The sequence below is a fragment of the Anopheles moucheti genome, chromosome 2 (assembly GCF_943734755.1).
Source record: "Anopheles moucheti chromosome 2, idAnoMoucSN_F20_07, whole genome shotgun sequence".
In the NCBI taxonomy this organism is placed as follows: domain Eukaryota; kingdom Metazoa; phylum Arthropoda; class Insecta; order Diptera; family Culicidae; genus Anopheles; species Anopheles moucheti.
The window spans coordinates 15,910,407-15,933,126 of NC_069140.1; the positions used below are offsets into that span (position 1 = coordinate 15,910,407).

The 22,720-nt window shown below is 46.9% G+C and overlaps 10 protein-coding genes across 10 annotated transcripts; 5 read left to right on the top strand and 5 right to left on the bottom strand.

The window, feature by feature from the left end:
• Positions 1–572: 572 nt before the first annotated feature.
• Positions 573–5,414, bottom strand: LOC128309837 (dynein light chain Tctex-type). Its single transcript, XM_053046318.1, has 3 exons — positions 5,270–5,414; positions 4,089–4,254; positions 573–1,786 (listed from the first exon to the last, which is right to left on the bottom strand). The coding sequence occupies exons 1-3, from the start codon at positions 5,288–5,290 to the stop codon at positions 1,638–1,640; spliced, it is 336 nt and encodes a 111-aa protein (XP_052902278.1). The 5' UTR covers positions 5,291–5,414; the 3' UTR covers positions 573–1,637.
• On the top strand, positions 2,590–4,005 carry LOC128309836 (spore coat protein SP65-like). The gene is made up of 2 exons (XM_053046317.1): positions 2,590–2,893; positions 2,966–4,005. The coding sequence occupies exons 1-2, from the start codon at positions 2,590–2,592 to the stop codon at positions 3,922–3,924; spliced, it is 1,263 nt and encodes a 420-aa protein (XP_052902277.1). The 3' UTR covers positions 3,925–4,005.
• A 328-nt stretch (positions 5,415–5,742) lies between the features above and the next one.
• Positions 5,743–6,385, top strand: LOC128309657 (DNA-directed RNA polymerase II subunit Rpb4). Its single transcript, XM_053046094.1, has 3 exons — positions 5,743–5,904; positions 5,965–6,145; positions 6,211–6,385. The coding sequence occupies exons 1-3, from the start codon at positions 5,841–5,843 to the stop codon at positions 6,383–6,385; spliced, it is 420 nt and encodes a 139-aa protein (XP_052902054.1). The 5' UTR covers positions 5,743–5,840.
• LOC128309656 (gamma-tubulin complex component 5-like) lies at positions 6,315–9,826 on the bottom strand. The gene is made up of 4 exons (XM_053046093.1): positions 9,665–9,826; positions 7,808–9,595; positions 6,527–7,745; positions 6,315–6,448 (listed from the first exon to the last, which is right to left on the bottom strand). The coding sequence occupies exons 1-4, from the start codon at positions 9,743–9,745 to the stop codon at positions 6,405–6,407; spliced, it is 3,132 nt and encodes a 1,043-aa protein (XP_052902053.1). The 5' UTR covers positions 9,746–9,826; the 3' UTR covers positions 6,315–6,404.
• Positions 9,827–9,946: 120 nt separating this feature from the next.
• Positions 9,947–11,160, top strand: LOC128297311 (uncharacterized). Its single transcript, XM_053032934.1, has 2 exons — positions 9,947–10,154; positions 10,224–11,160. Exons 1-2 carry the CDS (start codon positions 9,993–9,995, stop codon positions 11,043–11,045), a joined length of 984 nt encoding a protein of 327 aa, XP_052888894.1. The 5' UTR covers positions 9,947–9,992; the 3' UTR covers positions 11,046–11,160.
• Positions 11,152–16,587, top strand: LOC128297309 (uncharacterized). The gene is made up of 3 exons (XM_053032933.1): positions 11,152–11,485; positions 11,961–12,461; positions 12,522–16,587. The coding sequence occupies exons 2-3, from the start codon at positions 11,983–11,985 to the stop codon at positions 15,568–15,570; spliced, it is 3,528 nt and encodes a 1,175-aa protein (XP_052888893.1). The 5' UTR covers positions 11,152–11,485; positions 11,961–11,982; the 3' UTR covers positions 15,571–16,587.
• Positions 16,588–16,720: 133 nt separating this feature from the next.
• LOC128296792 (cleavage and polyadenylation specificity factor 73) lies at positions 16,721–18,957 on the bottom strand. Its single transcript, XM_053032277.1, has one exon. The coding sequence runs from the start codon at positions 18,848–18,850 to the stop codon at positions 16,778–16,780; it is 2,073 nt and encodes a 690-aa protein (XP_052888237.1). The 5' UTR covers positions 18,851–18,957; the 3' UTR covers positions 16,721–16,777.
• Positions 18,958–19,059: 102 nt separating this feature from the next.
• Positions 19,060–21,101, top strand: LOC128309649 (probable ATP-dependent RNA helicase DDX55 homolog). The gene is made up of 2 exons (XM_053046086.1): positions 19,060–19,247; positions 19,311–21,101. The coding sequence occupies exons 1-2, from the start codon at positions 19,143–19,145 to the stop codon at positions 21,039–21,041; spliced, it is 1,836 nt and encodes a 611-aa protein (XP_052902046.1). The 5' UTR covers positions 19,060–19,142; the 3' UTR covers positions 21,042–21,101.
• On the bottom strand, positions 21,076–21,463 carry LOC128309650 (SRA stem-loop-interacting RNA-binding protein, mitochondrial). Its single transcript, XM_053046087.1, has one exon. It carries the CDS (start codon positions 21,461–21,463, stop codon positions 21,182–21,184), a length of 282 nt encoding a protein of 93 aa, XP_052902047.1. The 3' UTR covers positions 21,076–21,181.
• Positions 21,464–21,505: 42 nt separating this feature from the next.
• On the bottom strand, positions 21,506–22,409 carry LOC128309651 (histone-arginine methyltransferase METTL23). The gene is made up of 2 exons (XM_053046088.1): positions 22,266–22,409; positions 21,506–22,108 (listed from the first exon to the last, which is right to left on the bottom strand). Exons 1-2 carry the CDS (start codon positions 22,383–22,385, stop codon positions 21,506–21,508), a joined length of 723 nt encoding a protein of 240 aa, XP_052902048.1. The 5' UTR covers positions 22,386–22,409.
• Positions 22,410–22,720: the final 311 nt, after the last annotated feature.

The following is a 22,720-nucleotide window of genomic DNA, read 5'->3' on the forward strand; positions in this document are numbered from 1 at the left end:
TCATGAAAATTCATGGCTAATTATATGAATCGGGTCGAAGAAGGGATACAAATTTACGCTCGATGTTTGCCCAAGCAAACACCCTCAGGTGAAATGCTGTCTCACGGTTTGATGCTACGAAACATCTACTACTTATATACCTCACGGAAAGGAAAGCATTCAACCCAGGAATACCTGTTAAACGATCTCATAACAAGAATATAAACGGACAGCTAAGTACACGACACGTTGGGCGAACGCTTTTGAAGGTTGTTCCTGTTCACAGCGCAAACCCAAACAAAGACAACGTTTCTTTGAAACGCACTATCGTAAATTGTGACGCCTCACATTTCAGAAAGATGTGTCCCTTAAATCATAGTATTTATTGTACGGCCACCTGTATCAATGTTGTATATTGATCACTTACTTATACGTACCTTTTGATACCGCTAAACCAATACGGAACTAGAACCTGAAAAGAAACTATTCGCCACACGAAATCCGATAGTAAAATACGTTTCATTCATACCCGGTAACTTACGGAACGGACTCACGGAACTGCTTCTTGTTTTGCAGCATGACGATTTATTCACTCCCCAGTTGCACGACCAACCCACAAGCGTACGGTGAATTATTTGAACAGTGAAAACCCACCAATGGAGAAATACTCCCAAAATAACTAAGAACTGTGTTCTTTCGTGAGTTACAGCACGTTATGCACATAATGTTCTGTGTTTCAGATCTTATATTCTATGTATATTGTGAATCCTTCATGCAATAGTTCTTCATTCAACGCGTCTTCTATCGGCTAACTCAACGAAAACAATGCGTTTTATCTTGTGTATAGCTCTACACCATTCATCACCTTAACTGTAACCTATCTTCACCTCTCTCTCGCTGTATGGACACGAAAATTTTTAAATTCTATTTTGCCAATTATTCGTCAAACCGTCACCTGCTGTGCCGTAGCACAATTAGTATCCGTTTTTTTTTTCTGTTCAGTTGTGCTATAGCCTTCAACAATCTGCTTACTATCTCACTAGTTGTTGCTGCTTGTTTTCCTCCATTTCCCAGTGCAGCTGCACAGCCTTGCACGATATAGTAGTGAGTAGGAAAATGCGGTACTCTATTTCCTATGACTAACGTTGTAATTCGATTTTTGCATTGGGCATATCACACTATCTTGTCCACTTGTCAGACACTGGCTTTTAGGAGGAAGCCAAAAAGCCACAACAGCGTAAAAAAGCTTGATTTTCTGCTCAGTTGTTTTCAAGGGCTGATATTATTAGAAATTAATGCAGATAAGAACAACGCTCATACAAGGGACAAATATTGCCATACACGAATTAGTAAGTTTTGTCACTTGAGCGATGAATGTACTACTGCGGAATATTATTCCATTAAAAAAAAATAAATAAACTCAACAAACTTGTTTAAGCGTTTTCTTACACGGGAAAAGTTGTCCTTCTTATGCATACGATCGGAGGATTATACTACAATGTACAACTGGTGCTGTGCGGAATATACATCGTAATAAAGGAGTGAGAAAAGATATTTTAGACGCACAATGAATGGACAATCAAATTGACTGCTTTCTTTTTCCTGGAAATTTGCAAATACCCCCTCAATCTTTCATCCGCACACGTTACTGCATTCCATTAGATCGAAAGTCCAAACACCGATACGATGCAGTACATCGTCTTATTCTCCCAGCGCACTGTGCAAGAACCATCAGTTTCGTTATTCCAATAGCAAGAACTTGCCGTGTGCAACCCAGCTCCATTCTTCTGCATTATCATGCACGTTACTAGAAAGAGAAAATAAAGTAGGCAGTTAACTTTTAAATCAAATCAGCGCACCATTTAATTTGTCACACACTCTCGGCTGACGATAGGAACATGCAAGAGTGACACTAGCATCACGATTTTGATGCGATTCCATCCATAAGACCAGACCAGAACTACGAACCGAGAATAGGCCAGCTCTAACAGAATTAATGGCCTGCGTGCAGCACGCAATATTATGGAGTGTCGGTGTCTCAATAAAATGTCCCAAACATATTGCCTCTTAGGCACTCAGCACACCCTATTAATCCAATACAAAAATCATATCTGTACCACTTTGCAAAAATACAAAAAAGCATGATGATAGACTACAATTACACACTCAACCACTAACTCCGGTGTAACTGTACAACACACTCTGAAAGCAGATTCCTTTAATGAGTTGCCAGTACAAAAATCCGAATCAACCACCCATATACACAATTCCAAAATGTTTGCTGCTGAAAAAGATGGTTCAAGCTAAACGGGTTTGTTGTAAGGGCATTCGATCGAACTGGAAGATAGAACAGTCATTGTCACTATCCTTAAAATAGCAAACAAAAATGTTCATTGACGCACTTTCTCTGCAAGAACAATTACATCGTTTTACACACGCCAAAATGTGTCTCGCCGTGAGGAGTAGCTCCCCGTGCAAGAACAACCTAGCTTATTGATAGCTATTTCTCGAGTAACCCATGGCTTACGCGTATATAAAACCAAAGGATCTTCGATCAGATCAGAATCAACGGCTATCATCAGCAACTCATTTCAACGGACAATTGCCGAAATGAAGCAGCACTTTCTTACTACTATCCTGCTCGCCGTGTGCCTGCTCACCGGCCCAACCCTTGCCCAGATTGGGGTGGGCGTCGGAGGCATCGGAGTTACCGTCCTTGGATCGTCCTCAATCATTGGCGTTACTGTGGCCACCACGGTAGCCGCGGGAGCGACTACCACCGTTGCACCAGTCACTGTTGCGCCAACCACAACCGTTGCGCCAACCACTACCGTTGCGGCGGCAACCACCACCGTTGCGGGGGCAACCACTACCGCTGCAACGGGTAATACCGTTGTCTTCAATATCAATGGAAGTAAGTACTGAGCGATACATTAAGCTAATAAAACCGGTAGCTAAGCGCTCAAATTTTCAAATTCGTTTTTAGGTATTGTAACCGTTGCTTCATCCGACCAAGCTACGATCGCCGCTATTGTCGCAGCCTTGTCTGCCACTACTACTACTGTGGCAGCAACCACCACCACGGCGGCAGCAACCACCACGACCGCGGCAGCCACTACCACCACCGCGGCAGCAACCACCGCGGCCACCACCACTACGGCTGCCGCAACAACTACCACCGCTGCTGCCACCACGGCCGCTACTACCACCACCACCGCAGCCGCAACTACTGCTGCGACAACCACGACCACTGCCGCTGCTACCACGACAACGGCCGCTACCTCTGTCACGATAACGGTCACCATCAATGGTCAAACGACAACCATTTCCTCGACCGATCCCAACCTACTGTCGATTCTCGCCCAAATTTTGAACAGCCTGTCCACGACGACCGTCGCCGCGACCACCACTACTGCAGCTAGTGCCGCCGGAACTACCACCACGGCTGCTCCCGTTGTCATACGTGGCTGCCACCGTGGAGGACACCGTCACAGCGGCGAATTCGGAATCGGTTTTGGTGCACGCCTTGGCGGACCCATCGGCTTTGGGGTCGGAATCGGTGCTGGAATTCGCGGACCCGGACTTCTTCGTCCCATCGTGGGTGCTGTTGCCAACACAGCCGGCAATGTAATCGGAACAGCCGTTAATACTGCTGGCAATATCGTTGGATCAGGACTTAACCTCGCTACCGGTCTCGTCGGTGGTGTGGCCAACGCCGCTACTGGCGTCCTTGGTGGATTAGGCAGTGCTCTCGGTGGTATCGGTACGGGACTGCAAGCTGCCGCTGGTGGCGCGCTTAATGGAGGACTACGCGCCGGAGTGAACGCTGGAATCGCCCCACGCGTAGGTTTTGGTGCTGGAATCAATGGAGGCCTGGCATCGCGAGGCGGCCTTGGCAGTGGAATCGGTCTCGGTGCCCGTTTCGGTGTTGGCTTCAACGGATAAGTAACAACTCATCCTCACCCAGCCCTCCGTTACCCACACCCATCCGCACAGACCACAATAGAGATTTTTGTGTAAAAAGATAGCTACTACTATAAATCAGCAATAAATTAAAGAATCCATGTCGAACCGAGATGTGTTTTTCTCCTGTGCCATATCCGACTTACCGATGTATTTGTAAGGCTTCTGTAGCTTAGTTAACACGCTAAGGCAGTTCTCGACAACCGATCCGGTCCAGTTGTTGACTTTATCATGCTGGTAAGCATTGCCTCCAATCGTCGTCTCGATCGCTTCCTTGATGATCTTGCTCACATCATCCACAACGAACTGGTGCTGATGAAGAATTAACATCGTAATATTAGGCTAATGCGTGAATAGTAACATGCACGGCGGTCTAGATCTGTCCACCAACTGCGACCGAACGGTTTACCGGGATGGTAGGACAATCATCCGCTCAAAAGTTTCATCAGGGGAAGGGGACGAGAGGGGAGAGGGGATTGTTATTATTTCCCGTACCTTGTTCATATCCCGTTCCTGATCCTAAGGGGTTCCTTCTCTGAGGAAACAACATCCTCTACTAGCGTCAAACACGAATTACTTCGCGCCAAAGTTTGATCAATGCGCTTGCTTGTGAACTCATACCAAGTTCCGCATAAAATGCTACAGAGCTGCGTGTCCCGAACGAGGTCACAAACAAAACGTTGGTAATTTCTCACTTTTTTCTCGCACGTGTTTGTTTGCACGAGATTGCCCATAGATAAATTACCTACCCTTATCCATAGGATTCTACTTCCGTACATGTCCACGGCAAATAAGCCATCATCCAGCCCGGTACGCCATTCGTTGCATGACCAGGCGCGATCAATTGTAAAGTATGGCATCATCGCACCCTGAATAGGGTGTCGCTGACGCATTACTCACGCAAACTTTCATCTAATCCCTACGCCCGCGCCATTTGTGAAGATTATGCTAAATGAAGACGTTTCGTTTCCTAATTTTGAACCGGATTATCGACCTCACGATGCATCGCATCCTAAAACATCCCCAAACATGGTTCTGTAAACAGCTTTTTAGATGGTAGAAGTTATTTGGTTGATTTCATTGTGACCAACTTGTGGTTGTATCTAGTACACATTGAAAATACGGGATGTAATATTTCCAATATAGCAAGAGATCTCCCTTCACCAAAAACCCTATCATCGACCACCTCGAAAGCAGTAGAATGACGGAATTCTTCAACGTCAGCTGGACATAGCGCTCCTATTGGCTGACCATGCAAATATCACGGCATCCAAACCCAAGCACGACACTGACCAGAATTGCCCTTCTAATACTACACTTTACTTACCTCCTCTTTGCCGTCCTCCATAGCGATTTTGTGAAGTGCTGGTAGTCGAAACTTTTACGCTTTCACGCACTGTTTTGAACAAGCCGAAGCCGCTAAAAGCTGATCACCATTAATGCCTAGAACGTTCCGTTCAGCTTCTATGCTTTTGTCGCCTACGAATTTTGACAGTCCTATTGTTTCGCCTTCTGTGTAGCGTGCGTTTATATTGTGGGTTCTCTCTTCTGCAAAATGCTACTCGTATGAGACACAACGGTATAATCTTCTAAAAATTGCGTTGGAACACCAAAAATGTTTGTTAATTTTATCACAAATACAGTTTCAAGATGCACAAAATGTTATCATTATTTCATATAGCTGTATCAAAGCGGAAACCGTCATAACTTTTCCGCGACATCCGTACAGAACTTGACCCACGCTACAAAACTCGATTTGTTTGCACACTGAAGTTGTCAATTTCACAATGCAGAAAAACTCACTCGTAAACAAATCATCTACGCCAGGGACGATAGTTGCGGCACTAAACGTATTTATTCCGCAGAAAAAAACGGAAATTGAACATTCCTACTAAACAATGGCTGGTTTTAATCCGGTGGATATGGTCGAGGAGGACGCGGCCGACTTGCAGTTCCCTAAAGGTACAGATAATTTCTCGTAACTCGCCTAAAACAGAATACATCCAGCGCGTTTGTTTACAGAATTCGAAAGCGCCGAAACTCTTCTCATCAGCGAAGTACACATGCTTCTGGAGCATCGGAAGAATCAGAACGAATCGTCGGAGGAGGAGCAAGAGTTTTCCGAAGTGTTTCACAAAACATACACCTATACGAACGAGTTCCGAAAATTCCGCAACAAGGAAACGATTGCCAGCGTTAGAAGGTATGGGGTCGAGCGACCGGTGCGATCAATGCAATCTTTATTTCATGTAACTCTTGTTGTATTAGTTTGCTTATGCAGAAAAAACTCCACAAGTTCGAACTCGCAGCACTGGGAAATCTTTGCCCGGCGTCACCGGAAGAAGCAAAAGCTCTGATTCCCTCGCTCGAGGGTCGCTTTGAGGACGACGAGCTGCAGCAGATACTGGACGACATTGGCACGAAGCGCAGTTTGCAATACTAATCCATCCTTAGTCAGGTTCTTAGTAGGGCACATTGTAACTAAACGCATCAGCCAATCCCGTAACTGTAAAGTGAAAAACGAAATGCAAAAATCCATCAAAATACAAACTCCAGATTTCTCGTTTCGTGGTGAAATACTTACGATGCAACTTGTGCTTTCCGTACGCCTCCCGGCTAAGTAGTTTCGCCAGCTGCTGATGACACTTGCAATACGTTCGTTCCAACTCATCTACCTGCGAATTCGCAATGAAATCGGCCATCGTACTGTTTTCCGTGATATCTCCTCGCGCGTCCATTTCCGTGTAAAGTACCGTGTTGTTCCATTCATCGCGCAAAATGTGCACCAAGTTCAACAGCCGTATAATACCTTCCATAACGGGTTTGCTATCATCCTGCTGGAAGCAATGATCGAATATGGTCCCAATGTAAGACTGATGAACGGCTATCATTTCACTCAGATTATCGGCCAAATCGAGCTTCTCGTCGAGCTGTTCGCCAAACGATTGCAGCACGTGCGTCATCAGGTGGGAATGAATGGACTGCACGGAAAATATCATCCAAAATTTAAGCATCGCCAATCGCTTCAGTATCAGATCGAGCATTCCGAAGCTCGCGTACGGTGGTCGCTTTTTCTGCGATTCTGTAAAGCGTAACATTTCAAGCGTGCCGAGTGCCCATTTCACTTTTAGTAAAAACCGGAACACACTGTTATAGCTAGCCATGGTTTCGTCGTTGATCATGTTGCTTAAATCTTGGCTTGGATTGTACAACACGCGTATTTCATCGATCGCCATCAGAACTATGGTCGTATCGAGCTTGTAGCCAGCCGTTCGATTTACCTCGACCGTAAACAGCGACGTCATATCGTTAAACCGTGACGCCAAAATGTCGTTTAGCTGTATCGTGAGAAGGTAAGGATTGGCCCAACTTTCACCTGCTTCAATCCGCCGGAACAGATCGCTATAGAAATAATCCATGAGATCGCTCGCCTCAAGCAGCAGAACCTTACGAATGTTCTTCAGATGATCCATCACATGAAACTCGTCCTTATAGATGTACGTCACATAGTGATTTGCTGCCTGGCGCTTCGTTTCCATTAGGTTTTTAATGGCATTAAACAACACGTGCTCGAGTGGAAGCTGAAGAGATGAAATCGAGTTCAGAATCATATAGAGATTGTAAGCATTCGAAAGCTTCCGAGTTGATTGTTTGGTCGCAGACTGCATCTCAACTGTTCCAGTCTGTCGAGAACTCTCATTCACCAACTGGAGAGTACTGCTGAATGCTAACAGCATCAGATCATCATCACAAACTTCACGCATTTGTTTACGCAGATTGTCTAGCATGGCATTTTCGTTTTTCTGTAAGTTAATAAAATATGTCAACCAAACTGTTGCAAAACAAAAGACAACCTTATGCATACCATTTGCTGACCATCGGATTGTAGATTAGTTTCGCAGCTTTTCTCCGTGGAAATTTCTGTGCGGAATCTTTCCAACTCTTCTACGATCGTTTCTAGAAAGCTGGTATAGATCAAATTTTCATCCGTGCCTTGTTCCTTCCGCATGTCGCTTATTCTGTCCAATCCATTCAGAATGTTTAGCGTGTAACCAGCCTCCAATGAATGGTGCAGCAAGAGCTTTATAATCGGATCGTTTTCAATCACCTCCGAAATGGCAGAACTAACGTAAAACGATCGTATCTTGCATTTCGAAAACAGCCTTGCCTGATACCCGGTCTGCAAACCGATGGAAGAATTTTCTGCGTATGTTTTCTCCACCAGAAATTCTTCCCGCCAATCATCGAGTCTGCCTTCCGTCCACCAGGTGTCGATCATGTTCATGTAACACTTCAATGCCGCGAGAAGCAATGCAAAGGCGAGGTTTCCCTTTTCCAGATTGGCGCTTAGCTTAACGCTACGGAAAAGCCCAGACAGCAGATGCGCCACGGCAATGTGCGCGGGGAATTTGGTCCAATCGAGCACGGAAAATTTATGAATATCGTACAACTTCTTCAGCACAAACAGCTCCGGTTCTAGCTCGTGGAAGAGCTTTATGATGGTGTACGTCTTGCCTGGTTCTTGTTTAATAAGCTCCTTTTCATGCTGTATCATTACAGCTTCCATGTTGTCCAGAAAACTCTTCACACCGGCCGCATAGCACTCGAACGAGTGTGGTGCAGGAAGACTTCGGGCAGTATGTTCCAAAATGTTGCTACAGAAATTGCGCAAGCGGTACGCAATGGTCATATATTCGGTGAAGTTCAACAGGAATGTTTGTATGCCGTGTTCGGTAGTGCTGGACAGTGAGACATTTGTGTTGATCCAAATCTGGTCGTCATCGATGCGGAACAGCTTACAATCGACGGGGTTGGTAAACATCCACAAAATTTCCCTTAGCATGCTATATTCCGACACGGTCGAGACGGGTTCGCTTTTAAGAAAACCATGGGACACTTTTACGATGCGTTCGGTCCAAAAATCGCAAAATGATGCTCCTCTGTGTTCGCTGTTCACCTCAATCTTGTATTGCGCATCGTTCCACCAGGGCACTTGAACGTTGTGCTCTAGCCATTGCTCGGACATCTCATCATTAAAGGTTTCGTAGCTTACCTCCTGTCTCGGAGGTTCAATTCTGTTAAACACAGCCTGTTCATGAAGTTGAATGTTTCTGCTATCCAGTTTGTTACCAACTTCGATGGATTCTATTTCCACTTCCTTTTGCTCTATACTGTGGTAGTTTCCCGATGCATTCTCCTCTAAATCACTCCAATCACTCAGTTCCGAACCTTCTTTGTCGTCGAACGGGGTAAGCGGAAGATTGTCTTCCAGTAATTCCGCAATTAATTCTTCTCGCTGCTTATCCTGGTAACGTACTTCCGTTGATTCGGGTTCGTAAAGCTGAAGGACTTCACCCGTTCGTAACCTTTCCTTCAGTGCACCGACGGGGTTATAAGCTACGGTCAGAAGGAACAACAATACCGACCAGTGAATGTCATGCACATAGTGATCGAGACACGCCGGATCATTGATCAACTCCTCGTAGCATCGACGCAGTTGGCCAGCTTCGGTGGTAAAGTTGGTAATTTCCATGTTCTCTATGATCGCCTGCATCTTTCTCCGTATTTCGTGGCTGTTTACTGATAGATACCGGTCGTTTCTTATCGTACCCAACGTGAAATTGTGACAGATAGCAAAATTTTCTTCCGATTCCTAAAACCAAACATATCACGTTTTTTCACTAACTTCTTCATCGCTACAAACTTTTGCGATCATACTTACACCAAACCCGGTTAATGATTTTATCAGTTCAGGGACATATTGAAGCACCAGCGCTTCCACTTCTGCTAGCATTGCAGACATGTTTGTTTCTGCTGCTTCAGCTTCCGAAACTCAAACTGGAAATTATAATTTATCCGCTTTTCATACACGAACTATCTTCTCGGTCCGTTTTGCACAGTTTGTTGTGATTACATTCCTTCGCGTCTTTCCAAGTGCAGTTTCCATGACAGCAGCTGTCAAACTGAACAGTCCGTTTTGCAAAAGAATTGCGCGAAGCCAAAGCAGAATTGGACAAACAGTTATCTGCTATTGGATTGCTTGCTTGGATATGGACTTCCAGTTCAAATACGCATGTTCCTGCAAAATCCAAAATAAACTTACAGTCAGCATTTTGCACGACACCAACTATCAACTACGAATGAAAGATCGGTTGAGCACGATCGTCGATCAATCGTGGGATGAAGCAGATCCCGAAATACTTTCCAAGCTGGTAAGTACCTAATATGCCAACTCCTACGGCTACATTTGAGATGCTTCAATAATGAAATCATGTTTTTAGATGTTTGTTCCCCATAATGCCAGCATATTAGGCGACCTAAACAACCCGCCGACCTGCAGTGAAACCATTCCAATGCTCCCGAGCTGCGAAAAGGATCTGGCGATCATGAAAAGTATTAGCAAACATATTCCGTCCGGAAGTACTTGCACTTGTGAAGTAATTAGCAGCAGGATGTCCACAATACTCGATGCGGGACTAGGAGAAATTAATATAGAACCCGTTCCAGAACAATCCTTGCTTGAGAAACTGCAACTGTTGAAGCCATTCGTTCTAGCGTTTAAAGACGACGTCTCGCTAACCAACTTCCTGATAAGGCTATGGAAACTTGCGGTTCGATTCTATTGTCCCAGTCTTATAGAATCCCTCGCACAGATATACCCGCAGTTCCTCAGCGCTCTCGTAGATGAATTGATGAAAATTCAAGACATAGGTTATGACACGCTGAAGTCATTGAAAGAATTTAAATACCTAACGCGTTGCCTTACGATAAGTGAATCCTTTTACGCAGCACTATCCTACCTGGCAAATCAAAATCGAGCTCGAGTCCAACCGTTGATAAGTGCTTGTATTCGAGCCACCAAGGATCAGCTAACGAGTAAAGAATATTTTGCCCTGTTCCCGTTGAGAATCCGACCATACGCTATCGTAATGAACGAAGTTATAAATCCCAACGATCCTGACCTTGAAATGCTTATCGCTCGGTTGAAAACAGAGCATCCCCATGACTACAGGATGCTCATTATGATTTCCCCGGTTTTCTGCTGCCTGGACGAAGCATTGCCAACAATAGCTACAGATCCGACAGAGAGAAATGTGAATTAAAGAGTACAACAGATGAAAACGAACGAAACGTATTCTTTTGCCGTCGGTCCAAATCGAAAACAACTGCGAACCCTAGTTTCATGCGCATTTTCACTTTCTTCTACAACTTCAAACACTGGTTCGAATCACTTTCGACTTCGCATCGGCTCGCTTGTTCGGGTTTGACAGCAACTGCCAAGGAAAGAACTTCACAACATTACGGGATCGGAGGTGCAATTTTGTGTGGTCTCGGAATTATATTACAAACAACACTTTGCCAAAGATGAATCAGTAACTAAACAACCGTACTTAATACCTGTGCTGCATAACAGAACACGCGTGCCTATTCTCCCCCAAAAGTGGCCAATATCAGTGCATTTTACTGTGTAGGTTCACTTCGGATTCAAGCCCTACGTAAAACATTTTCATTACCCAAAAAGCACCTACTTCAACTAGCGTAGGTAAGTGAATGGGCCGTCTATAAAGTCACCGCGAACTCAGTCATCTACGAAGGTCGAAAGATTAGTGGTGAGTCGTATCCAATTTGCCGCAGATACATTTCATCATTCTGCGTACTTTTTATCGCTGACGTAGCGATGGTAGAGGAAGAAGAGCAGCTGTTATTTACATTGAGCCAGTGGCTGCTCGTCCTCCCGGAATAGTGCAAATGCAAAGCGAGCGATAGACCGAAGAAATCGCCTAAGCAGGCCGCCTGGATTGTTAGTGTTTGTTCCTCCTGCTATCTTCTACATTTGTTTTGCACCCCATCCGCGCACCCACGCAGACCAACCCGAACGGGTTTTGCTTTATCGGTCAATGTAAACAAAAAGTCCAGTTATGATTGCATCCCCCGTTTCATCACCGTATCTAGTGCTCGGTACGCAGGCAGTGTTACTGATTTCACGCATGCAACGCGTCGCCTACTTTTCTCCCCAGGTAAGCAGCCCAACCATGGGGAATGATTGAGCGAGCCGAGTGTGAAGGAAGAGTGTACCACGGGAAAGCAAGACAAGCTCGCTTATCGGATACGGAGTTGCAGTGTGCTGAGATGCCCCAGTCGACGACCAATCAGCATAACGTTGGCGTGAACGTGTGCGGTTCGCACCAGCAGCACTCGTTCGATGCGGCCACCGCTATGGCGAACGATTCGAGACAGACCACAGTAATGTCGGCGGTTGCGACGGCAAACATCATCGGGCACGGGACTAGTGTAGCACCGCGATCTAGACCGAAACCAACTCAACACAATTCGAGTACACCTTCGATTGGGCTCACGTTGGCAGCAATACCACTGAATCCCTCGCCGAAAAACGTAATTTCGCCCATTCCGGCAGCTATCGTAGAATGTGATAAGTTTGTGGCCAATTTTGACGATAAGTTTCTTGCCGCTTCCATACCGAGACAAAGCCCGGTAGAAGGAGATTCGAACAGTTTTAAGTATGAAAGCGTACCGATAGGCAAAGGCACATTTAATGCATGTTTCTTCTGTGTTTGCAGATTCACGGTACCTTCAGCAGCTGTATCACCTGCTGCTTTGCTGTCCCCATTCGAGCAAGATCCAATGTCGACCTCCACCACCACGGTTTCCATTAGGCCGAGGCCAACGGTGCTGTCGCACTCGCAGCAGCACATGCTGAGCAATTCCAACAGTGAAAAATCGCTAGTCTCTCCATTGTCCGGATCGTCCACGTGGAATCCGTTCGGAGATCCTTCGCCGTTCAGCCCCATCTCGACGCTCACGGAAGATCAACTGTTTGGAGCAGAGTTTGACAAACTGCGGCTCGAAGGTAGCCAAACCTCTATCGTGACCTCTCCGGAGGAAATGAAGTCGGACCGTTGCGTCTCGTATTGGGGACCCCAGCGTGGATCTCTTTCGCAGGCCCTATCTACCGGAATGATAGCAACGAACGGAGGTTTATCCGGGAAGGATTTACTGACACTGGAAGAGGATCCCTTCGGTTCCGCACCGTTTACGCTTCCGAAACGGTTCAAACAGAAAAGTAGCTCTTCGAAGCTTGCTTCCAAGATAAGCGATCGCTGGCGGTACGCTGTGGGCAGTGGCCAAGGAGGAGCTGGCAAGGAAAGTCTGATAGAAAACACTCCGACGGAACCATGCAACAATGGCATCGACGTCGTGGGTATTGGCAATCCCCACAAGGATCTGGGAATAGACAAAACAGTACTTGGACCAAAGAATCTGAAACTGGACGATCTCATTAGCAGCGGGGAAAAGGGATCGCCCAGCTTCATTAAACTGCCGCTGGACGATCGTAACAAGTACGAAAAGCTCAACTCTAACGACATCACGTCGGACGACAGCGATTCCGAGTTTTATTCCGAATCCATCGGATCGGCAGCCGTTGGTGGCACGGTCGGTGGATCTGGTGGTCTCGTGGGGATAGGCCACATTCACAACAGCGGCAGTACCGGTGGTGGGGGTGCAAAGAAACACAGTTTCAAACAGTTTGTAGAGAGTAACATTCCAGAAAAATTGCAAGCCGTGTACCATAAGGTCGACAAGAGTCAGATGAAAAACGTACCGCTGGTAAAGAAGCTGCGCAGCAAGGTGACTCAAGCGACCAAAGAATCATCATCCACCGGCGTAACAGCAACCAAGGGCACTGATCGTCGTTTAGCGCGAAAAAGTGATCGTGTAAATAGGCAAGAGGCGAATGCACCGACAAATGGTAATGCTTCGGATGATGATTCGATTGGATCAGCATCGGATCTCCGCGCGAATGATGATTTTGCGGATGGAGACGAAACCAGTGCGAAAGTTGCTTCGCAAGAACCCACGCGCAGGAAACCGTTCGGCCGGGGAGTATTTGGCGGTGAGGGAAGTGTGGATGATTGCATTAGCGAGAGTATTAAAACGTGCGGATCAAGTGCCTACCATGCGGAATGCGAAAGCGTCACCACCAACGAGGACAACACGAGCCGTATAGTGACTAGGGTACGCGTAAAGAAGCGGGAACATTTGGATTCGAAGCACAGCGTCATCGATGAAGATGATTCCGCCGAAGAGGACATGATTCAGGGCGAAAAGCCACTTCTGTTGGACGACGAGCTGGACTACGAATCGGCAGCCGAGAATAATACGAGCGGTGAGGAGGTCCTGATGGATCCATTCACGCCAGAAGATGAAATAGTCGCTAAAATGCAGCCAAGCGTCCAGGAAGACGATGAAGCGGACGCAGAATTGGATCCGTTTGCGATGGCTCCCTTCCGCAAGCCGTTCGTGCCAAAGCGAAACAGTGGTATAAAATTTCTGCCCGATGTACATTCCATTCCGGAACACTGCCCTCCCGTTGGAACGGTAGAGCTACTATCGAATGATTTCATCACATCTACACCGATTAAACCGACAGCAACGAGCTGCGAACCCGTACATCCTGTATCTTGTAACGACTTTTTCGATTTGAACGTAGAACCGATATCGTCGACACAGCGGGAAAAAGTTTCCCCCAATGCACGGCGCGATCTGTTCGGACTGGAACCGTTTCCCATCGCTCCAATGGTTCCGGTTGTATCGAACCTTTCGCCAGGCACGGTGACAGCACTGCCAACAAAACTGGTGGTTTCTCCTACGGTACAACCAGCACCATCGTTAGCCAGCACGGTCACCCACTCACCGAAAGCTCCTATTACAAATGCACCTCAGGAATCATTAATCTCGCGAGTTACCCTCGAGTCCGGTGGCGTAACATTGACCCACATTATTCCTCACACTAGCACCACTGTACCGGCTATACCGATACTCCCTGCGCCACCATCTTCAGTGCCGTTAAGCTCGTCTATGTCAGCGACAGTTGCTGTCCAAAACCAGCAGGCAGCTATGACCAACCATCTCCACTACGGTAGCAACCAGCTGCATGTAGGTGCTGTATCCGGACAGCAGCACTTGACCGCACGGCGCAATTACGTAAACTTTAGCCAGATCCCTTCGCATAGCGTAACCTCTATTTCGCCAGATAACAACTACGTAAACTTCTGCCCAGATGACGAGGACGACGACGACGTGCGCAATCTCAAGTCGGACGATTACGACGACAACAGCAGCGATACGGTTGTGAAAGTTTCCTCCAAAGGATTTCTGACCAAAAAGCAAAAGGTAAGGTATAATCATTTGCAGGAGAAGAGCAGCAGTGCCAGTACCGGGCAAGGGCGCAGTGACGAACCAACAAGTACGCTTGGTCAAAAGATGAAGGCCAACGTTAGTGGCTACCGGAAGGCAGTGCTGGAAAGCGGTGTCGCAAGCATCGCCAAGGGCCGAAAAGATGACCAAACGGGCAAACAACCGAAGGGAAGCTCCAAATCAAGCTCCAAAGCGATGGGATTCAGCAATATGAGTTTCGAGGACTTCCCTTCGGACGAACTGGCGGATGAAGCGATTGGAGCGGCCGATGGTACCCGGCTGACGGGTGGCGTTGCTGGCGGGAAGCTGCTAAAGATGGCCCCATTTGAGGTGATTCGCAACGAAAAGATGCTGCTGGAGGCGGAGAAAAAGTTTGGTTCGCTGAAACGCCGTAGCAATCCGTTCTCCTGATTGTACGCAGAAGGATACAAGAAGCGAAAGTGAGGACATACACCGGTTAGCTACGGTGAAAGGTTGTGTACAGTGATGGTAGACGTTCGTTACGTTAAGTTATTGCTTCTTTATTTTGTACTGTAATGTACCACTGTTTGGTTCTGCAAAACCTCCTGCTGCTGCTGCTCCAAAGGGCGCACCGGGCAGCTTGAGGGGGGATATTGATCAAAACATTTCGCTAAGAAGTAAAAAAGCATGGGTACGTTTCTTTAGAAGAATACAGAACATGCACTGAACCAAGAGACTGGAATGCTTCGTAATGATGAGTGAAAATTAGTACTTTCAAGTTAGCCGATTTACGCACTGATCGCACCGGTAGGAATTTGGCCAAGAACCGCACAGGCACACACAGGAACATAAAATAATCAGATAGAGCCACCAACCTCATCGCTCCCCCCGCGCAGGGTTGCAAGCAAAGATTTTATTCAACGATATTACCAAAATGTAGCATTATTGGTACTTGTACAGGTATTGTGTGCGTTTAGAGCTAGTGTGTTTGGTTGTGAACGCGTTTCACTACATTAATTTTCGTATTACTTCGTTTTACTATGTACGTTATTTATTACACTTTCGAACTACAACGGAGTCAGTCAGTGGGGCTGTAGCGTGTGTAGGTCTAGGACAGTAGAATTGTAATGCAATAGAGCCCCGCTAGAGAAGGTGGCAGCTATCTATCGTGTGTAGCCTATGTTCAGTATTATCAGACAGCAAGGTAATACGCGCAAAGTGCATTTCTTTACATCGTTTCATCCCGAAAGCAGAAGGAAAAACTAGCTCTGTGTTGCGCTAAACTTTTATTCCATAACGATCGAGGATCGCAGGGTAAATGGTTTTTTTTTGTCTAGTATGTAAAACAAACGTTTAGCAACCTTATCCTTGCCTCGAACAACAATGCTAATCCACCTCCAACCTTGTTTATACAGACTGCAAATGAAGAAAAAAAAAACAATATTCGATGAATGCAATACCCCGTACGATCCGTATATACATATATAGTATATAATATATATTTATATAAATTACCTTGCCTTGTGTTCTGTGTCCCTTGTGAAGGAAATTTCCTGCAAAAGTTTATTACTTCGACAATAATCTTAATTTTACGCGTTAAATGCATTTTATTCATATTCATTACATTTTAGTACATATGCTTATCCTAAGACGTCATCTACAATAGCAAGCTTTGTCGCAGCTTCCGCACGGTCATGTACACGGTTTGGTACAGCTGCTCGTCCTGGTCGCATTCGACCTCATGAGTCTGCAAGTTGATCACGATCCGCTTACCCCGCACGGTCACTGTCAACCGGTCCGAATCGATAAATTTCTCCATCGACTGTTCGCCGAACATTTCCTGCAACGTTTCGATCAAGCAGTCCTGGTAATGCTTTTCGTCCACCTTGGACATCCGAGTTCCAATGACGCTGCTGCCCGCGATGTCACACTGCAGCAAGCATGCCATCACCATATCCGCGTACATGTCATTCACCGGTGTCGCTTGCCATTCGAGCGTAACTATCTTGCCGTCGGCCGTAAGATCGATACAATCGCACACCCGTAATCGGGCCGTTGCTGTGCTTCCTTCGACCACTGCCCGTTCAACGACGGATCCCGGTCCGCCGGCACGCTCCAGCAGCAGCTTCAACACGACCGGCGATCCAGGCCAATGAATGCTCTGCTTCTGTGTGACGATCGACATGCTCATGTCGGTGTACTTGGAGAGATCAGTCGGAGCCAACAGGTGGTACTTAAACTCGCGCTTCACCAACACCCCACTCAGCCGCTGGCAATCGGCCGGTTCACCGACAGCCAACGTGCCCATTACTTTGGCCGTTTTCTCACCCCGGAAGTAAAGCTCCACCGGTTGTGTGTTGCGCGGATTGTGGAACGTGATTTGTACCTTCGGGTTGGCCTCGTACTCTCGCATCAGGGCAGATTTCAACCGGCCCATCTCATTCTGTTCACCGTGCACAAGAACCACGTGGGTGGGTTGGAGAAGCCGTATAAACTCGCTCGTCTGCTGATAGTCCGTGTGCGCCGAGAAGGAAATGTAGTCAACGGACATGTTGAGCGGCAACTTTTGTCCATTCATGCTGGTGATTTCTTCCGGCTCAAAGAGGATCGTTTTGGCAAGCGTGCCCTCCACACAGTAGCCCGCTATGATGACACCATTCTTCGGGTCCGTACACCACGATTCGAACAGCTCCCGTGACAATCCGCTCTGCATCATACCGGGCGATGCCATAACTACGCACGGTCCGACATCGTCAAAGTGATCGATTCCTTTCAGATTCGAGATGTACCGAAACACGAACGGATTGTTGATGGCAATCTGGCGCCGGATCTTATCGTTCATGGCATTGATGTACGTTTGGTACACGGCCATACATTTCTTCGCTAGCGACGAAGCGTAGTAAATTGGAATTTCCTGAAGATCCGGATTTTGGCTCCAATATTCATCCAATATGAGCAACAGCTCCTGCGCTCTGCCCAGCGCAAACACCGGAATCAAACACCGACCACCTTGGGTGACGATTTTTTGCACCAACGAAGTGAACCTGTTTTCTCGATCCTCTCGCTTCTCGTGAATGTGCGTACCGTACGTCGACTCGGTGATGAGCACATCCGGTCGCATGGCCGGAATTTCTGCCGCCATTAGATGCCGATCTTCCTGCCGAGAAAAGTCACCCGTGTACAGCACTCGGATGCCTGCAATTTCGATCATGAACATAGCGGCACCAAGCACATGACCCGCATTGTAAGCCCAGAAGCGTACGCCCAGAATATCGCGTTCCTCGTGGAAATTGATCGTTTCAATCTTCTCCATGCTGGCTTCCAGGTCGGCCTCGGTATAGAGCATCTGATCGGTGGAAATGTTGCTCACCTTGATGTAATCGGACAGCATCCACCGGTAGATGGCTTTGGTGGCGTGCGTCATAAAGCATCGTCCCTTGAATGAGGTCTTCTGCAGAAACCATGGCAATGCGCCACAGTGATCCAGATGGAAGTGAGAGATGAACAGCAGATCGATCTGATCGGCATCGATCAGATCAACGAACGGCAGCGCATCCATGCCGGACAATCCCGGATGGATGCCGCAGTCAAGCATGATCTTTTTACCCTTGAACTCCAGCATGATACAAGATCGGCCTACTTCCTGTCCCGCGCCAAGCGGGCGTATGACCATCAAATCGCTTTCTTCCTTCAGCAACCGTGCTCCGTTTGAAGCGCGTTTCTGTGCCATTTTCGTTTCACTGTGGTGCAAACGTTGGACGGTTTCCCTGGAATTTCTTTCACTGCCCCGTGAATTTAGCTTCGCTCGCCAGAACAAGCCGCAAAAGCTTAGGTAAACAATTGTTTCACCGCAAAGTTGCTTGTACTTCCAGCGGGTTGGGAAACGTCAGACAGTCCCGCATAGGTAGCTGTCAAATGCGGCGTCTGATGTAAATATGGACATGTGCTGAGCGGAATCACAAATGTGTTATTATTTTCGTCCGGATTGTTACTAAAATTCAAAAAGTGCGGCAGCGCAGAAAATGCCTCGACCAAGTGTAAAATGGACAGATTTGTCCACACCACTAAGTGAGCCGGTGCTCGAAGTGATTGCGGGACTTGGCTTTGAGAAGATGACACCAGTTCAGGTATTAGCGTGAAAGAATGGTTCGCAACACACGGTGAAAACGGTATATTTCTTGATCTTCTAGGCTGCCACCATTCCACTGCTCTTGGGTTACAAAGACGTCGCTGCCGAAGCGGTCACAGGTTCCGGAAAAACGCTAGCTTTTCTCGTGCCCTTGTTAGAACTGCTACTCAAAAGAAAACGCAACGAGGCATGGAAAAAGCACGAAATCGGAGCTATTATTGTTTCACCCACACGCGAACTGGCCACCCAGATACACGACGTCCTGTCCGAGTTCCTCTGCCACGAGGAGCTGAGCTGCTTTCGGCAGAAGATGCTCATCGGAGGAAATGCCGTTGAAGAAGATGTACTCGCGATCTTGAAGGAAGGTGCCAACATACTCGTAGCCACCCCTGGCCGACTGCAGGATCTGTTCGAGCGCAAAGGAGACCTGAGTCTGGCTGCAAAAGTGAAGAGTTTAGAGCTGCTCGTGCTAGACGAAGCGGATCGTTTGCTTGATATGGGGTTCGAGGCGACAATCAACACCATTCTAGCCTATCTTCCACGGCAGCGCCGGACCGGCCTGTTTTCGGCCACACAAACCAAGGAGGTAAAAGATTTGATGCGCGCAGGTTTGCGTAATCCCGTGTTGGTCAGTGTACGCGAAAAAGCAACCACCAGCACGCCGAAATTGTTGCAAAACTATTACATTGTCGTAGAGCCTGAACAAAGGCTGGTTGCTTTACTGGAGTTTATAAACACCCAGAGCATCAAGAAGGCTATGATATTCTTTCCCACATGTGCTTGCGTTGAGTACTGGTCCATCGCTTTAGCGCAGCTCGTTCCGTCCATGCAAGTCTTGGCCTTGCACGGAAAGATGCGAACGGAGCGTTTTCGAATACTGAAGTCGTTTCGCGAAGCGGGCAGCGCGTTGTTACTTTGCACTGATGTACTTGCCCGAGGTGTCGATATACCCGAAGTGGACTGGGTACTCCAGTGGGAACCGCCATCAAATGCAGCAGCGTTTGTTCATCGTGTCGGCCGCACTGCACGCCAAGGATCGGAAGGAAATGCGCTCATTATGCTGCTTCCCACGGAAGACGCGTACGTAGACTTTCTAACACGCAATCAAAAAGTTTCCCTAAAACAATTAGATTTGGAGCTACCCGAGGGAAAATTGGCAGTAACGTTAGAAACGTTGCATCAACTTCAGAAGACCGATCGTGCTACGTTTGACAAAGCTAACCGAGCGTTTGTGTCGCACGTGCAGGCATACAGTAAGCACGAGTGTAATTTAATCCTACGATTGAAGGATCTGGATCTCGGTCGAGTAGCGACAAGTTACGGACTACTGCAGTTACCCCGCATGCCCGAAATGAAACCCCATTTCAAGGAATCCTTCCTTGGCCCGGAGCAGACTGTGGACGTATTCACGCTCGTTTACAAGGATAAGCAAAAGCAAGCGTCGTTCGAGAACAAGCTGAAAACGTACGCCGAAACGGGCGAATGGAAGGGCAAAAAGAAACTTATTAAAAAGAAGTCTGTTCCCTGGGAGCTGGCCAATAAGGAGCGCGAAGAACGCAAAGAAATCCGCAAGAAACGGAGAGAAAAGAAACAAACACGAAAGGCCGCCATCGAGGCGGGTGACGCAGTTCCGGTGAAAAAGAAACGAGCTAAATTTTCACAGGAAGAGCTAGAAGAACTAGCCAACGATATACGGCTGTTAAAGCAGGTGAAAAAGAAAAGAATCACAGAAGAGGAATACGAGGATAAGATGGGTATAAAGGAAACAGATGCATTAATGGATTCGGATTAAATCACACGCTGACTGCGATTAGTTTTGTAAGGCTAAATAAAGATTCTATTCAATGAAATCATCCGTTCGATTACATTGGATGTCTTCAGACGATTAACGGACTAATAACCTCCGAAATGTAACTATTCCTACGCTTATTATTAAGAAGAGGCAGGTTGTAAGTCCAGCACACGTCCCTCAAGCACGTGTAACCGGTTGTTGGTGGCGCTAGTGAAGCCCTCGCGCGTGCTGAACACGATAAACCCATAACCCCGACTGATTCCAGTCGTCTTGTCATAGATTACGTTCGTCGACTGGACATGACCATACTTGGAGAAGTACGTTTTAAGCTCCTTCGTGCTGACTGTCCACGGCAGATTGCCAACGAACAATTTTTGCACGCCTCGGGCGATGGTACTGGCAGCAGCAGTGGTGGAAGACATAGCCGTAACAGTTACAGTCTACAGATGCACCGGAGGAATTGTTTATCCGATTGGTTTTCGAACTATTTCTAGCAAATGCACGGTATGGTTGCCCATCAACTCCTGTGGATCAACGCCGAGATCCTCACTGAGATTGTCTAAGCTTATCACGGAACACACCAAATCCCACTTTTTCAGCAAATTCTCTATGCACCAGTCAGCACTCCTTTCCTGGTAGGTGCAGATGAATTTGGCTCCTGGATTTGCCTCGAGTATGAATGAAACCGTCACCAGAATGTCTTCAAATACTGATGGATCGTAAAATACGTCCGAACCGAGTATCAGGTCCAACGGTCCAAGCTGTAGTACTTGATCCAGAAACAGGCCCCACGTAAGCCCGATCACCTCGATGTCCTTTCCAGGCCCGGGCACTAGATTGTTCAGTCTGCAGCAACGTTGTATGTGTTCTAAGGTTTTCGGTAGCGTACTACAGTCGCTGAGTGTTACGTGAGCTCCACACTTTGCTGCCAGCAGACCCGGCAACGCTGTACCGGCTCCTATTTCCAGTACTCGCTTGTTGATCAGTGAATGTCGTCTTTCCCAAAGAAACCAGGCAAGCACCGGTGCGGAAGGCCAAGTGTAGAACGAATATCCCGGCAGTGGAAGCTGTAAAATGATAAATCGTTTCTACTTGAATACAATGTGTATGCGAACGAGATTAGGAATTCATGGTTTGACACTTCTTGGTGGGACGCAAGCGTCAGCCCAACTCCAAACAAAATCGACTAGTGACCGCGTCTAGTGTTTCCCGTGAGAAACTTACCTCCGGTATGAGAATTTCTAACTTTTCCCCTACGTACGAGGCACCGTTTCTGGATTTACTGCCAAAAACAAACCTTTTTATTTGCTCGCCATCGTTTTCCATTTGTTGGAATTTGGTCATTTTCGTCCAAACTGACCCTTGTTTTGGCAATCGTAGAGTATGCACTACGGTTCCTCTATCGGTCATACTCAAATTCAAACGATGACATATTTTATTCAACTGAAGAATAAATCGTCTATATCAGCATGCAACTGAATAAATCGTAAACATTTTAGTACTACAAAAACTATTTAGTGTCATTGTTGCGCCTTTAACGTAAGTATTAACAGTAAATGATTGAAAAACAATAAAAATAAATTAACACAAATATATGGACTTTGTTTTCTGGCATCCCTGCCATCTCATCCGACGTCTAGCAGCGTCGTATATACCGCTGTAGTTGAGTTAGAGTCGAA

Bases quoted from the DNA above. Each gene is read 5' to 3' on its own strand.
- LOC128309656 (XM_053046093.1), bottom strand. From the start codon at position 9,745: ATGTCTGCAATGCTAGCAGAAGTGGAAGCGCTGGTGCTTCAATATGTC. The intron at 9,596-9,664 runs GTAAGTATGATC...GTTTGGTTTTAG, and splicing joins AATCATTAACCGGGTTTGGT to GAATCGGAAGAAAATTTTGC. The intron at 6,449-6,526 runs GTAAGTATTTCA...TTCACTTTACAG, and splicing joins CGGAAAGCACAAGTTGCATC to TTACGGGATTGGCTGATGCG.
- LOC128297309 (XM_053032933.1), top strand. From the start codon at position 11,983: ATGATTGAGCGAGCCGAGTGTGAAGGAAGAGTGTACCACGGGAAAGCA. The intron at 12,462-12,521 runs GTATGAAAGCGT...CTGTGTTTGCAG, and splicing joins GGAGATTCGAACAGTTTTAA to ATTCACGGTACCTTCAGCAG.
- LOC128309836 (XM_053046317.1), top strand. From the start codon at position 2,590: ATGAAGCAGCACTTTCTTACTACTATCCTGCTCGCCGTGTGCCTGCTC. The intron at 2,894-2,965 runs GTAAGTACTGAG...ATTCGTTTTTAG, and splicing joins TGTCTTCAATATCAATGGAA to GTATTGTAACCGTTGCTTCA.
- LOC128297311 (XM_053032934.1), top strand. From the start codon at position 9,993: ATGGACTTCCAGTTCAAATACGCATGTTCCTGCAAAATCCAAAATAAA. The intron at 10,155-10,223 runs GTAAGTACCTAA...TCATGTTTTTAG, and splicing joins CCGAAATACTTTCCAAGCTG to ATGTTTGTTCCCCATAATGC.
- LOC128309650 (XM_053046087.1), bottom strand. From the start codon at position 21,463: ATGTCTTCCACCACTGCTGCTGCCAGTACCATCGCCCGAGGCGTGCAA.
- LOC128309657 (XM_053046094.1), top strand. From the start codon at position 5,841: ATGGCTGGTTTTAATCCGGTGGATATGGTCGAGGAGGACGCGGCCGAC. The intron at 5,905-5,964 runs GTACAGATAATT...GTTTGTTTACAG, and splicing joins CGACTTGCAGTTCCCTAAAG to AATTCGAAAGCGCCGAAACT. The intron at 6,146-6,210 runs GTATGGGGTCGA...TTGTTGTATTAG, and splicing joins ACGATTGCCAGCGTTAGAAG to TTTGCTTATGCAGAAAAAAC.
- LOC128309649 (XM_053046086.1), top strand. From the start codon at position 19,143: ATGCCTCGACCAAGTGTAAAATGGACAGATTTGTCCACACCACTAAGT. The intron at 19,248-19,310 runs GTATTAGCGTGA...TTGATCTTCTAG, and splicing joins AGAAGATGACACCAGTTCAG to GCTGCCACCATTCCACTGCT.
- LOC128309837 (XM_053046318.1), bottom strand. From the start codon at position 5,290: ATGGAGGACGGCAAAGAGGAG. The intron at 4,255-5,269 runs GTAAGTAAAGTG...ATTCTTCATCAG, and splicing joins TGGAGGACGGCAAAGAGGAG to CACCAGTTCGTTGTGGATGA. The intron at 1,787-4,088 runs GTAAGTCGGATA...TTCTCTTTCTAG, and splicing joins GAAGCCTTACAAATACATCG to TAACGTGCATGATAATGCAG.
- LOC128309651 (XM_053046088.1), bottom strand. From the start codon at position 22,385: ATGACCAAATTCCAACAAATGGAAAACGATGGCGAGCAAATAAAAAGG. The intron at 22,109-22,265 runs GTAAGTTTCTCA...ATCATTTTACAG, and splicing joins TAGAAATTCTCATACCGGAG to CTTCCACTGCCGGGATATTC.
- LOC128296792 (XM_053032277.1), bottom strand. From the start codon at position 18,850: ATGGCACAGAAACGCGCTTCAAACGGAGCACGGTTGCTGAAGGAAGAA.